The sequence below is a fragment of the Schistosoma haematobium genome, chromosome 6 (assembly GCF_000699445.3).
Source record: "Schistosoma haematobium chromosome 6, whole genome shotgun sequence".
In the NCBI taxonomy this organism is placed as follows: Eukaryota; Metazoa; Platyhelminthes; class Trematoda; order Strigeidida; family Schistosomatidae; genus Schistosoma; species Schistosoma haematobium.
In genome coordinates this window covers 13,187,791-13,203,939 of record NC_067201.1, presented here as the reverse complement: position 1 = coordinate 13,203,939, position 16,149 = coordinate 13,187,791, and the positions used below count along the sequence as shown (strand labels likewise).

The following is a 16,149-nucleotide window of genomic DNA, read 5'->3' as shown; positions in this document are numbered from 1 at the left end:
ATCTTGAAGCTAGTTACTAGTGAGTACATAACCATTATAGGTATGAGGATTTGTGGTAACTAAAAGTTTCATAGTTTAAACCACAAACTGATCTTAGCTAGATTCACGGATGAAGGATCGTGTATACATACTGCTGAGGAGTCCCATATTAAGATGAAGCGGCTGTCCACTGCTTCCAGGTTTTTAATGGTGGTCTCGCTAAAATCAGTTCGTGATTTATGCTACAAAAAAATTATTTCGTTTGTACGCCTACGCGCACAAAATAACATACCTTTTTGGCAAGCTATACAAATAAATAAATCCCGACTGGCCATAGACACTTATCACATTAGATTGAATGAAACTCCCACCAACTAATACATCATTTGTTGGATTTGATACTGTACAATTAATGGAACAAGTCATTGCATCGAAAAGCTGAACAAGAAAACACAGGAAAAGTAAATATCATAGTTGACACCGAAAAAATGCTACAAGTATGTCAGTCAGTCAATCAATTAATCAGTCATACGCAATGTAGAACCAGGAATATATAGTGGCCCTTATATACTTGAAATATAATACACAAAATCAAATTTAAAATCGCATCATGTAATGGTATGGCCGATTGGTAAAAACCGTCATGTGAACCCATTCAACCTTTGCATGGATAATTGTGACATTGTTGGTCACATCATACGAATGCTTCTCTCTCTCTTTCTTTGTTTGCGTTACTCTGCCTATTTTCATACACATAAGCTGATTCCGAACTAACCAAACGTTTCTTAACCCAGTACCATCGCGTTATCCACTTAGCTACTGAGTCCCAGAGTGAACATCAACTCTGAACTACAAGTACATCGAGCTGACGAGTCCTAAATAGAACGAAACGCGCGTCCTCCATTCCACAGCTAGCCACTATTCATCTTTGCTTTTAAAGCTTGTGAATTAAGGCAATATCGAGGCAGTCCGCTCAGGATGCATATATGCCAATAAGACTAACCAAACGCAGTCCTAAATAAAAATGGGAAGATACAAGTAAACAACATCAGGTGAGTTTACAATGAGAAAAGTTATGAAATAGTGTGTGCTGATTAGTTCAACAACCACAAAACAGATTCTTCAGTAATGTTACTCTGACCACTATGTAACAGTATGAATTAAAATCTTCCGAAGCAGAAAAAATTGCTAAACAAAAGTATGCAGTATAGGAATAAACCTAAAAGAACCACGGTAAATTCTAGTCACTTGGTAGCGAATCATTAAAAAAACAGCTTCGTACGTGAAGAGTTGATGGAAAATCAATAATAAACAGATATTACATAGTTAATGAATTAATTGAAACTTCTACATATTTTTCTTTCTGTGAATCAAGAAAACAACGACATATACAACCGTTCATATGGATGCAGAATATTGATCCCACCAAAATAGATTATTAGTTCATACATTTATTATTCCTGGACAAGGATTAAAAGTTATGACTGTAGCGTCGGTTGCTATGTCAACCCCACATAGCTTATTCTAGCTTCTGGACAGGCCAATATATCCATTATTCTTGAGTCACATTTTGAACTTGTCACTTATTCGCTTATCAACATTTACTGTTTTTATGTAAGCGTATGTGTGTACATTTCGTATCTTGCTTATCACATATCTGTAACTTATTTTTGTCTGATTATAAATATCAATTAACGCTTGATTAAATCGAGTTGGCTAACATGTCTTCTCCAATCCGTTTTGCTACCTTCGCTCCGTCTCTATGATTGTTCTGATCAACGATTGTACAAAATATACGTATTTAAAACTTTATTCTCGTATTTGACTTATTTTAATTCTGTTATTCACTAACGCGAGTTAAGTTGATAATTATATACGAGGATTGGCGACATGCATATTCCAATGAAAATTATTCATACGATCAAAATGGAGTCGGATATTCCAGGGCCACTAAAGAATTATAAGGATTTGAGGTTACAGTTAAGATTAGGAACTAAGGTTTGGGGATTTAGGATTAAGAGTATTGGAGTTGGTATCAGAATGAAGGGTTAATACTTAAGTATAGAGTTAATTTGCTTATTATATACAATCTAAGTATAAAGAATCACATATTTATTACGTTTAACACTCACTTTTGTACTGTGAAAACAAACAATAATTTTTCATTTTAATTTTAAACATTTTGAGTACTATACAAAGGTATCTTCATCGTTAGTTTTACGTGATTTAAGGAAAATTGTTATACATTTTTGAATTTCTATTCACTGTCCATTGAAGAGATTACACTGATTGACATAACATTTTAAGTAACAATTTAACTGGAATCCAGCTTACTCACTATTCCAAAATAACAAGAATGAGAAATTGAAACAAATCCCCTATTTTATAATGAAGTTTAAAAGATTGTAGGTAATCTAAAGCGAACGGGAGAAGCGTGTCCTCATGGACTGGCCTAAGAGATCTTTAAAGATGGTAGTTCACTTCTAGTAACTAAACTGACTGAAATACCAGGCAGAATTTAGATGTACGTAGTACCATCTAACTGGTCTCAATTACTGATGGTCCCAATTTATAAAGAAATCTTGTGGAAACCAAAGATAAATCAGTTTGACTAATATAGTATCTAAAATATTGGCCTCTATAATTATCCGTCTCTTAACTAGGGCTCGAGAAGAGAAAACCAGGGTGATTTAAGACCTGGACGTGAACTTCTAGGCCAAACATTTGTCCTTCATCAAGTTCCGAAATACAGACATACATTCCGATGTCCGACTATAGTTGCATTTCCTGACTGTAGGGCAGCATTTGACACTGCTGACCGAGAAGTTACCTTTGATAGTATCCGGATTTTCAGGCATACCAAACAAGTATATTAACATTGTATAAGCGCTTTACCCGAACAGGACCCGGTCGAGTTAGAGCTTGATCGCACAATCACAAGAATTAACAACCTCAAGTGTTTGTCCGCTTTCTCCCTTTTCATTACATGTTGTCGAAGACATTCTTTTTGTTACACTAGGAGCTTGCAGTATCTAACTTACTACAAAATATTACTGTGAAATTGATTCTATTTAACTAAATTTTAATATATCAGTTGCACTTAATATCCGTATTTGGTTTGTTTATCATATTAACCTTGGACATTCAGTGAACAACGTAGCTAACAATATATGACTAGTTGTATAGGAGGACTTGCGGAGATTGTAGAGAGTTCATCGTTTAGATCACGAACTGATATTAACTAGATCACTATCGAAAGCCAAGAAGCACTGGACGGCCATTTCGTCCCGGTGTGCGACTCCTCAGAATTGGACATCCGCAACCCGGTAGTAGGGAATCGAACCCCGAACCCTCTGTCTGGCGTACGGACGCATTACCTCTAGACCACTGACTCAATGTTTAACAGAGTTAATGTTCAACTTCAATCAATTTATGTGAATACATACTAATGAGGAGTCCCATACTGGAACTAGACAGCCGTCCAGTGCTCCCAGTTTTTTAAATAATGCTTTAGCTAAGACTAAGTAGTGATCTGAGCTATCAAAATAAGTGTATCTGTTAGCTCCAATTTTAGATGTTCTTTCAATTTGTTGCAATTTATCTTAAACCCAGTTTACATAATTACCTTTAATATTTATAATATTTGAATGATTTTTTTAAAAAGTAAAAGTTATTCACCAAGTACAGATTTTATGTCATCTTTGGGTGACGCAATTTATATTACAGTTAGTGATACTGTGGTATGTGCTACTGATGTCGACAGATATGAGTAGTATGTATTACTAATCGAAAATGAAATGCCTGGCGGCAGAAGGTTAAAAAGATCTATGAAAAGACAATGAGAACAAAGTGATTGGTGTGGAAACGAAGGAACAGCCAAGTCTGAGACAATTGACAATGAAGAATTTAATGTATGGTTCCCAAATTTTACCAAGAAATTCTGTAATTTTGTGTCCAAATACATTTGATTTTCCCCACTGGTGTTCTCGTTCACTACAATACTCTACTCAGTTGTTTGTAACGCTGAGTGATATAGATCAAAATTGGACACAATCACGCAGATTCATTCACTATTTATCTCTCAATAGATCTAGAGTTTCAGTATTCTTTCAGAAATAAAATTCATTCTGTCTTCTCGAACCATATTCCCAAAACATATTCTTTCTTATTATCATTGCTACTACATTATTTCGACTTGCTTCCGATTCATCTTGTTAACTTCGTTTCGTTATGTTAATGTAGTAATGGGTTTTGAGGAACACTTTGATTGTAAGAACTAGCAATACTACTCAAACATAGATTTAGGCTCAAACTTATAACTTACTACTGACTGAAAGTCGAATGTCATAAGCACTGAGTTACCATTCCATATCACACATGAACAGACACAAATACACACAGACATCCCATAAAACTATAATACTTACTTGCCATCCATTGGAACAAACTAATAATATACATCGTGGTGTTTGTGGACAACAATCAACTTGTATTATGGTAGATGGAGAATTGATAGATCGTGATTCGTGTTCATATTTTGCTTCACCCTAAAATTATTGAAAGTGAAAAAAGTTCGTAAACACCGAAATAGTAGAACAGCAAAAAGATTGATGAAATCACCCTTGGAAATACGATTACAATAGTTCAGTTCGAAAGGTGCTATTTGGCACTCATCAGCAAGAGTTACCTGTAAACTTGAGGAAACGGATGCTCTCCGGTGGATTATATCAAGTGACGCTCAGCTTCACTGCCACATTGAAGTAACTAGAACTATTTCGTAATAAATCTTTCTTCTCCAGTTCCTTGTTTTAAAATGAAAATTAATGTATAAATGCGAAATCGGTGTCACACTAAATACAACTATAATTAAATTTGGAAATAACAAGTCTGGATAGACAGCTAAACTGAACAGAGAGGGGGTTACATAAGTATAGCGCTAAGTACAAAACAGATTACTCTGTTTAAGCAATAATGATTAGCGAAGGATCATTCGAAGGACTAACTTTGACTATTTTGCTAAAGAAAACTGTTACTACTATAACTATTACTATTGTTATTACGATCACTATTGTTAGCTCATGACAAAAATTGAACTAACCTTCAGAAACAAATAAAATAACAAGCTAAGCAATAGAATTATGGTGAGAGGTTGTGATCGGTGGATTTCAACAAATGTTAGGTGTGAGGCAGTTACGGACAAACGCTGTTCGAAGATGGTTGCTCAATATCGTGAATCGATTGATGACGGAAATGAAAATTATTGGATGCCAACTAATAACTGATCTGGACGCACACTGAAACCTGGAGGTCCTGAGTTAGATCTCCAGTGAGGTCGTAGATGATATATATATATATATATATATATATAACCAATCAGATTATTTAAACCAAGTATATACATCCAGTTGTGGTTCAGTGGTAATATTATTTGCATTTCAACCGTACGATTTATGAGGAAGATCGATGGTATCTGATGAATCAGCTTAGTGAGCTCTGTAGAGAAATAGTTATACCTAACTAATCAGTTCCATTTCAACAGATCAGTGTTCTTAGATATTTCCATAAGATATCAAAATTTTTTGTGAACTTATTTTGTATATATTGGGTGTTTACTATGTAGGACATAAACAAACGCATTTTTTACACTTATACACTTATTCCATCTGTTGCATTCAAATTTACCCTTGTTTTATATAATTTGGTAGTTGGGGGCAATTGATGGAAAGCATCAACTGACGTATTTCTCGTATTACTTGACGCTCATCAGCAAAGCGTACCTGTAGTCCTGAAGAAACTGATGTTGTTCGTGAAATTTGGACCAGTTAGTCAACTTAACAGCCTGAAACTACTTAAACAAGTAGTCATATTGTGGCATTATCAATTAGATTTGATAGGCACTAAAGAAAAAAGGAACATGACATTGGTCACTTTTTCATGATAAGCGTAAAGCAAACCATTCATTGGTTGGTTCTATGATCAACTGCTCCTATTATTTGCGATAACAAAAGGATTTGGTTGAGAAAGACTTGTTAGTTGGTTTTTAAAAGCAACTGGACATTTTACAAAATACATTGAAACTACTCATGAGTAATGTGATGTATAAGATGAAATTTATCTACATTATTTCCTGATAGACCTGTACCTAAAAACTAAAATATTGATATGAGGAAGCTGCTCAACAATGTCACTAAATAACGGTCACATTTTGATTGCGAACTCAATAAATTCGAGAAGTCAAGGACTTCTGGATTACAAACCTTACGCGCTCTGAGAAATAACTTTAAGATATTGTGTGTTTAGAGCATTAAGTATGTGTGGAATTCTTTACCTGAGTTCAGAATCCCTATTTACTAATATTATTACTGTCCAGACTAACCCACTAATCGTGGTTTTAAGTTTTATAAGTTGAATTTTCGTATTCACACACCGAAATCTAAGTAAACCTGAGACTTGTGTTCTATTGAAATGACCTTCGCTTTCCTCTATTGCAACACATAACTTTGTTCTTTACTTTTCGATGTCACCTGCAGGTCATACACACAAAAAAGTGTTATAAAGAAGTTATTCCTTGAATTGAGGCATAAGGATAACTCCCTTATGAATATACCAGCACTCTCTTCTCACTTTAACATTCAGTGGTGCATCTTTAGATTTTTATGTAGTGACTCGGTCGCTTTACAATAATTCAGTTTTTGATTGAGATCATGAATCGATTGATGTTAGACCACATCAATCGATTCATGATCTCAATCAGAAACTCAATAATCTCCACAACCCCATACTGATAATTACAATAATTACGCAATATTCATCTTTGTGATAGTATTATCAACCCCCCCTCACTACAGAACATAGCAGTCAACTGATAAACACTGTAATAAGTGATATGTTAGCTCGACCAATCCCGACGAAATAGTATGATGAATACAGTGATAAATCACACGACCCCATTGTAGACCTTCACATAAATAAATAATATATATTATCACATGATCAATTTGTATATAATACTAAACTCAAAATAAGACAAAGTAGACAAAAGGATAAATGCTTTGCTTGACCAATATTCTCCTTTTATTTAAAACAAAAAATTTGTAATAACAGTAAATAAGAAACGCCTGATGGTACTTAAATTCCTGCTAAGTTACATGAATGGGAGTTTTTGGGGGTAGGGCTATGTACTGAATTCGTTCGTCGATTCTAGAAGTTGGAGATAGTTATTTGTTAAAGTGGAGTTTCGTTCTTGGTTGGCGCTCACCACTTTCAAGATGACATAATAACTCGCTTACGAAGAATAAACCATGAAATATGAATTCTCTGTTTGATTCCGATATCAAATTTAGACCGTCCCCGTTCGAACAGAATATGTTACGGATATTCAGAAAGACAAGCAGACAGACAAACAATAAGAGGTGTAGCATTGAGAAAGGCTTCATAGCTTAGTCAGTTTTACCAAGCGTGACTCAACACTTATAAGCATGAAAGTTACAACCAAGTATATAAACGCAAACGCATTATCATATACATATGTTGAAGGTCGCATACACAAATGACGAAACGACTTGGAAGATCAAAACAATTCATCTGTTCAAAAGTTAGGATAAATTGCGTAGGCATGTAACAGTCATGATTGCTACAAGTTGTTCATGTTAATTAGAAGGATGGTATGTTAAGTCTAAATAAGCAAACGTAGCAAATCATTACTTTGCATCATCCATTATCCATAGACAAAATATTTCGAGACAAAGAGATCTTGTTGAACACGGGACCTAACTGTAGCCGTTACGTTGATCTGGTAGTCAGGTTTACATACTGTAATGACATAACACTTAGCTGTATCAGCTGGAACGCTTGTTCACTTACGTCCTACCATCTGACCCAAGTTGGTTGGAAAGTGGCAAAACTGAAAGCAACAAACTTAAAGTTCGAGGACGAAGCTGTACTGCCAACTGTACTAAGATATGATGACGGTAAAGTGTTTACTTCAGACAACCACCATCTGCAGAAATGCTGTCTTTTCACAAAGGATAGGGGTCAGCCATTAAAATAATTATCTACACAAAGTCAGTGTGTGATTAGCCTCAACCAGTTATCCCTTGGATTTTGAGACCACATTCTGTGGTCGACAAAACTACTATTAAATTGGTTTTGGCTTCAGGTATCTCGAGAAGCACCTTTCCACAGTATGAATAACTGAGAAAAAAACAACTTCTCTCAAACCTCCAACAGCCCTCAAAACCACCCTGGTCACAATTCAATCCCTTCAACACAAGAAGTGTTCGCTTTTTATCAGTATCGGATTGTGGAGATTGTTGGATTTTATTGAGAACACGAACTGATTTACGTTAGACGACCATTGAGAACCTACAAGGACTGGATACCCACTTCTTTCTAGTGTGTGGGTCAGCTGTGCACACCAACAATCCCGCCTCTAGGTATATGAGCCAGAAAATTTAAGTCTCGTAAACGAATGAGTAACCTCTAGACGATTGAGCCGGCATCCACTGGTGTACAAGTCTCACCTCGATCGATCCGGTATTGCGTGATCTTCGGTTATTGTTAAGCACTCCAATATAGTTTGTAATTATTATATGTGTCTGAGGAATTATTTATATCAATAAAGTGATATGATGTTGTCTAATAAGAAAATTAAGAAGTGAGAAACCTGCAAAATGCTTTATAACAGGGTTATTGAAAGTGATCTATCTCTCACTCTCCCTCCATTTTGGTCCTTATTTCACCAAAGTAATATAGCTTCTATGTTTAGTGAATGAAGAGTGAAGAGTACACTACTTACTAACAATCACTTGTTAAATAAAATCTTATTGAACCATACATATGGGTATCATACATATTCAGATATCAAATAAATGGTATTTTTTCAGGAACTTCATGAACGAATGCGTGTCCATATATCTGACTGATACTAATACCAGTAAGAATGTATTCTCTTTGGCTTTAAGTCACACTTTTCGTATCAAGGCTAGTGATACGGATTGGATACTCAAACCGAAGTAGGTGGAGCGGCGTTTAAACCCACAAACTACTGAGTGAAGGTCAACTTGTTTGACCAATAGGCAACCGTTCAACAAATTATTACAATAAACGAGGGGTCAGGGTTCAATAAAACAAGAACACAACGACTTACTTGTGTTTCTTCACCGTCCAGCGTCCATAATATAGCTAGATTGGAGTATGAAAGACCTAAAACAATTTCGTCTAGACACAAAAAAGAGACAAACAAAAAGATTCAAAGATCACTGAAGGTGAAAATGTAGCTTATTGCATTCGAAAATTTAAACAACCTCGGTAAGATTCCACATATGGTTATGTGTACGTTTATCGCCCGAATACCCTGGTACGATAGAGGATGTAGAGAGTTTGCTCTCCCCCCCCCCGAAATCCTCTCAATATGACCGCACGTCCACAGCCACTTCCACAGAATTCTAACTTACTGCCATCTCACGGCGGGGGTTGTTTACGAGATCGAGAGGACGAAAGGCGAATATCCGACGCTCAAACCGGATTGGTGGGTACAGTGGATTCACCAAAATGAGTCGGAAAATCTTAATTCCGAAAGTATGGTGCAAATGGGACAGGATGCTGAGGGAAAAAATGTCGTATGAAACTATTCTTGGTGACCTGCCGCTATGGGAACGCATCCCCTGAAGTTGCTCAACTCTCTTGTTGATTAGACCCTTAGGTCAAAGGCTCGGAGACTGGCTCCCTGATAAAACCGCCTGCTCTGGTTTGAGCACCCAGAGAGTATACCATCTCACACACAAACTTAATGATTTGTGTGGCACATACATATTTTGGTGTCCCTTTTTACCAATGTTTATGTTTTTAAATAAACAACAAATAATCTGTGTATGGATTATCAAAAAAACATTACTCCAGTGCTTCCTGATAAGTTTCTGGTAGTTCTGTAGTTGAAGTCTCTTTGTGATTAAAATTATTCCTCAACGTGTACAAAAAGAATCTCAACTAAAAGTGACCTTAGTAAATAAGCACTTTTAAAATGAAATGTATGTATTTCAGTTTGAAATGTTATCACGCTACCCCCGTGTATGAAGTTTGTAAACTTCACAAAATGCTTAACTGCATTACATGACCCAACTACCAGGTAAAAAAACCTTACTACAAATAGTGGTAACAATGATGCTGGAGAACTCCAAAAGCTAGAACTTCACTATGTCATGGTAACAGTTGTAGAAGGCTTGGGTCGACAGTAAATTTTTAACACTATCAGCTAATAAACTTGCAAATTTGTCTCCGGTCTTTGGTAGCAATTAGTGTGTTTTGGTTCAAGTTGGGTAACCTGTCGGCATAGACAGTTGCAAGTTTTTTTCGTGATGAAAACATGTTGACATACCTAATTCAGGAAGATCAGTTCGAACTTTTTAAAAGCTCATTTGAAAAGAAGCTACTTCATACTTTACTGAAGGAGTAAATACAGATGTCTAATAAAACGCAGGTTTTTTCAGAACACTGATCATACAATCACATAGGTTATTTTAAAGAATTCCTTACTATCTCTGTGTAATCTTTTTGAAAGAAGATGAATTCTTACCACTAATTCCACAATTAAGGAAATATATGATTACTCTCCAAGTAGATAATTCAAAATACTCAGTATATTTTGAATAAATCCCATGGCAGCAGTGTGAAAAATCAACAATCACAAGCAAACGGGACAGATAGACATGACCAGCATAGAGTCTGGGCACAGATATGCGTTGACCCAAGTTGCCGCGCTTAAATAGCACAACTATACGAAAATAACAAAAGAGGTCGAAATAATGTTCATCAACGATAGTGAGAAAGACTAGACCCTGGGAATACAGTTTGATAAGGTAGAATGGAAAGGTGTGTATGACGGAATATTGGAATTCAAGATCGAGAGGAGGACAATTAGTGAATGCACCTGGGCCCCGAACGACTGACCACGGTTACTGCGCGGAGCCCAGCCAGGTAGTTTACATCGAACGTGGCCCAGGCCAAGGCTTGATGACCACATAGGCTGATGTCATGTTTTGATTTGACCACTCCTACACTCCTTTAAGCTGATTTCTACTCTACCTAACATCACTCTTCGAGGTAGGCTGTGTTGAGGCATACGTGACACATGTCCCAACCAACCAAGACGATGAAGATTGGCAACCTATACATTACAGGCAAATGGCTACACTTCAGGAGTACGGATAACAATAAAATTGCAATCACTTGGCTGTTGAATACAATATTAGCTAAACAAGAATGAAAGAGTATATAGATTAAAAATTGTATTAAACTAAAGTATCCCAGTATTTTTTTAATAGTTCAATATTCTGAAAATTTTCTATAAGACAATGAGATTCTTCTAACAGATAACTTCATATAATCTAGGTGTTTTCTATGCTATACTTAGATACGTGCTTTCTGTTATATCTGTACACTTTTTCTATCCGTCTAGTTTCGGTATTTATTTATTTTTGGACTCAAACGTTAGGTGATTGGAGCTAATGGCTAGGAAGCGTCAACCAACTTAGATCTCGTGCCAGTTAGCATCAAATCATCGAATTTAAGAATCGTAATTGTTCATATTTCACAATTACCTTTCAATACTGTTAATTTTACACTATTTCTGCACGAAATTAACTTAACTCATGTAATAGATTTTGTTCAAAATAACAATGTGTTGTATACGTAATACCATTTAATCAGAGTGCATGAAAATAATTTACTAACTACTCTTATTTAGAATTTGGTTAATAAAGATTCAATTTTAAAAAAAAACTAATTAACACCCGGAAGAAAAAAATAAGAGTGAAACTTACAAGTATAAGGAGAATTTAATCGACTGAATGACAAAACAACTAATGCTAAAAACTACGACTACATTTGCATAAACTCGATTTCATTTGAAAGAGAATAATAAGAATGTTACATTATATATATATATACTACTTTTATCATTAACATGTGGCTAACTCATATAAAATGAGTATGGATCCTTAAAAAAGCCGAGAAACACATTGGGTAGCAAATTGGACAGGATAATAACTAGGTGATAAGAACTAGATAACATTCACTAGCTTGAGTGTAAGATTCAGGTCCCTAATATGATGCACATCATTCTCTGCGTTACTCAAAGTATTTAGTTTAGTGTCATTTTGAACTTTTCATTCTTTGATCTTGTTAGTCTTTAGTGCATAATAAGTTAGTCATAAGTAAATCAGAATATATATGTATCAGTTGACAGTACCACATTGAAACAGCATAATGAAATGAAATCATAAAGACAAATACCAGAGTAGTAGAAGTACTAGCATTGTCAGTGGTAATCGGAAATATTAGGCGTAGACAGGATTCGAGAAGAACTAACTTATGGAACGAAAGGTACAGAATAATTCTGGAACCCAGGATCTAAGAAGAAACGGGTAGTAAATGCATTTACGCTACTGTAACCAGTCATAACCCATGACACAACGCCCCCCCCCAACCACTGGTTACAATAACCGTGAGGATCCCAACATGATAGTCTAAACAAGTTATGTCTTACAACCAACCAATGCGCGTAGACGACCTTAAACTGCCAATGCGCAGCGAGGACTTGGAAGACTGATACTCTGGACCTGACGGTTGGCTCAATATTAACTAGCCCCGAACGAAAAGGAAGAACGCAAGACCAATACTCACCAGCTTAAGATTAATAAATTCCAGACAACCATTTATATAAATACAAGACCAAACCAATGGGGTAACAGTATTAACGCGGAATAACAACATTAATGATGGGAAAACGGAGTCCTGGATATAGAAATAATTGGTTCTAGTTTATGAGCGGAAGTTCCTATAGCAACAAACTACGGTTCAAATAAAAGTTTAAAACTAGGCTAATAAGAAAACAGTAAAACCAAAATACTTAATAAAAATGCTATATATATATATATAATTGTAGAAAAAATAGCCTAGAAAGTTTTTACCTCATAATTAAACCGTCTCTTACAACAAAATCTACCAACACAACTCAATCCAATAGCTAGTGGTTCCATATACTGATGTTATATCTTGGTTTGGCTGCCCTTAGCTTTCTTCCAACCTACTCTTATACCACCAAACATCGTGCGTCGAGGTAGGTAGTGGTCGCTTATTTGTACTTCTTATGCTTAGATTTCTACTGTTCTCATTACTTAACTATCATATTATTCTCATTCTATTGATTTCCTCTCGCTGCTCTGAACTGAAAAGTAGCAACTAAGATTGGTGCACATTGGTGCTAGATCCTATAGTGGTAATGACTGACAACACTATGTATATATCTATACAGCAGTCAAAACATTATTTACCTAAGATGAATACATTAGTTTAAGTAGACTTAATATTATTAACAAAAACAATAGTTTTTGAAATATTTTGCCGGAGATTTTAGCCATATTTCTTAAATAAAGCGTCATTAATTAAAAAACTAAATATATAACTTGCAAAAATATAAATAAAAAAAATATAGCGCGACAAATTACAAGGACAACTATAATAACATCATGAACAAGAACTTACTTCGTTGATTTGGATGTGTAACAACAACAAATGAAGATATCCAATCTGGTTGTGAATTTGAAGCCAAAGTGAATAGAACAGCCAGTGAAGTAGCATGTAATACAACAATATGTGCATATTGACCACAACAAAATAGTAGACGATAATCAAGGTAACATGTTTGATGTGACTGCAAGAACAAGAAGAGGATGAATGAACAAACAACTGATTGGGCAATAGAAAACTCCTTTGTTTGAATTTGATCACTAATCAATATTATCAGTAAGCATTTATTGAGGCTCAAGACTTAATGGAAGATAAAAAATGAATGCATCTGGACCGTTGTGACTTATTTTACACTATGACACTCAACGTCTCCAAACACTGACTGTAGTTACGGAGCGGACTCTAACTAATTAGTCTGTGTCTGACAACACGGCTCAAACTAACAGTCGATAACTTCATTGGCTAATGTTACGTCTTAGTTTGACCGCAAATAACTTTCTTACAACTTCTACTTCTCAGTCGATGTAGGAAGTGGTAATAATATGAAATGCATGTTTTAATCACCTTAGTTGATGAAAATTCACTACTTTATTAACCAATTTACCATCGTTAACTTCAGCATTATTATTACCAATTTATGTCTTTATTGAATATATGTTTGGTACAATATGGAGTTCTCAGTACAGCATACCATTGTTCACTCGATCTACCAAACGTATGCGAGCAGTATAATGAAGGTATCTACGATCAAATACTAATGACTTATTAATATCTATTATTTTTAAAGGTCACTTCTCAAAGCCATAAAATCGAACAGAACAAACAGCTCCATGATATATTCGTCCTTAGGTTGGCAGACGGATATCTCACCTACAACACATGTGACGCAAGTTGGCAAAAACCGTGTAGTGTCCTAAGCTCTAAATGAACAACTACTTAGATATTTATTGACAGTAACAAGTAGGTTAGTGAAACAAACAAAAATAGTAGCTTATCGAAAAGTATAAGAAATAGATAGATAATTACCAATAGTATAACAAACGAATAATAAAACAACACACACTTTGATATATGTATGGCGATAACGTGTGTCCATTTTGAATTCTAAGCATTTGCCGTCATTCCAATTCCAAACAGCCATTTCGCTAAAATAGTAGAATAATTACATAACAATAGTTATGAGGAGAAAGCGAATATAAAACTTAGATTCAGTAATCAAAACCATACAAATTATTCCAGTAATTAATTGTTGGTCGCAGGACAGATAACGGGGACCGTCTACTGCAACTGTGCACAGACCACAACCTGCTTCTGGCTAGCACTAACTTTCGGCACAGTCATCGCCGATGTGCCACTTGGCGTCCTCCCTCTGCATCTCAAGCCTGGACTCAGATTGATCACATCGCGATCAGCTACCGCTAGCGTGGTTGTGTGCAAGACTCCCTCTCCTTTTGGAGCACGTGTCTGGACTCTGACCATGCTTCGGTCTGCGCCAATCTTACCTTACTTTTCAGTGGCCAACGAAGTGACCGTCACCAACGGATTGATGTTAGCAAGTTGGTTGCAACTTCTGTTGCAAGTAAGTATCGAACCGAGCTAGCTTCTAGGCTAGCTACCATTATTAATATTACACTACCTTACACCAATCTCTTCGTTATTGTTCCCTTTTTTACCCTCCTTACCTTTTTTTCTTTTTCCTTCCCCTTAAATCCTCATTGTTTTGTGTGGCGCATATATATTTGGCGCATTCTTGTACCAATATTTATGTGCTCAAATAAATAAATAAATAAATAATAATAACCCTTAAGTAAGTGATTTGGTGGATGAACAACACATTTGTTGGTGAATAATACGGTCGTCCATAATAAAGAAGAGCTTTGTTCCTATGATCTGATATCTGGATGTCAAGTAATAGGTTATTCTTTAAAAACCTGTTGAACCTAAGTCTCTAGATCAAAGCAGTTTTACGAGACGTTATGTTACAGTTGTATCTTACATGCAGGTAAAGCGGCATTTATGCTGTTGTAGATTTCATAGGGAGAAATAAGATGGAAGCTAAAGTGTACAATCTTTCTATAACTGATCCTTAAAATGCGTTCAAGACAGAACTGAATTCCAAGTAGTGATCAAGTTGCCCCTCAACAGCAGTCAAAACACTTAATAGATTTTATTCGTAGTAAATAGGCTTTCGCGAAATTCTACATTTTCAAAACAGTACAGTTGATTCACTCACCTAATATTGTCATGTTTGATAAAAATGAGCCATCCGATAAATCTAAGTGCTACGATTTTAAAAGTAAAGCTACAACGTTGTGAATAAGTATGTACATATCCCCTGATAGCCCAACGAAAATGTACATATGGAATAGAAGACATAAAAACCAACCAACGAGTTACCATGAAGTAACCTAAAGTTAACGTGTCGTCAAAAAAGAGGTTCACTTCAACAAGAATTTATCTAGAGATTTCAAGGTTTAAAAAAGTGTTTACATTATTTGAATTACCTACGTCTTTATAACGTTGCTTTCAACGATTATACAACAAACGAGTATGCTACATAGAAGTATATGGGGTTGGAACTTCATAAAACCTTGCGAGAATGAATGAACTAAGAAATAGAGTTGCCTGAAAAAATATATGGAT

General features: G+C 35.5%; 1 protein-coding gene across 1 annotated transcript in view; it reads right to left on the bottom strand.

The window, feature by feature from the left end:
• The window catches only part of MS3_00008551 (uncharacterized protein), a 69,053-nt gene that overhangs the window by 50,694 nt on the left and 2,210 nt on the right, over positions 1-16,149 (bottom strand). Inside the window, exons 2-6 of the mRNA XM_051216883.1 lie at positions 14,570-14,651; positions 13,522-13,690; positions 9,128-9,198; positions 4,407-4,526; positions 272-417 (exon numbers count right to left, since the gene is read on the bottom strand). Coding sequence (XP_051065513.1) covers positions 272-417; positions 4,407-4,526; positions 9,128-9,198; positions 13,522-13,690; positions 14,570-14,651 — 588 coding nt within the window. The remainder of the gene's footprint in view (positions 1-271; positions 418-4,406; positions 4,527-9,127; positions 9,199-13,521; positions 13,691-14,569; positions 14,652-16,149) is intronic.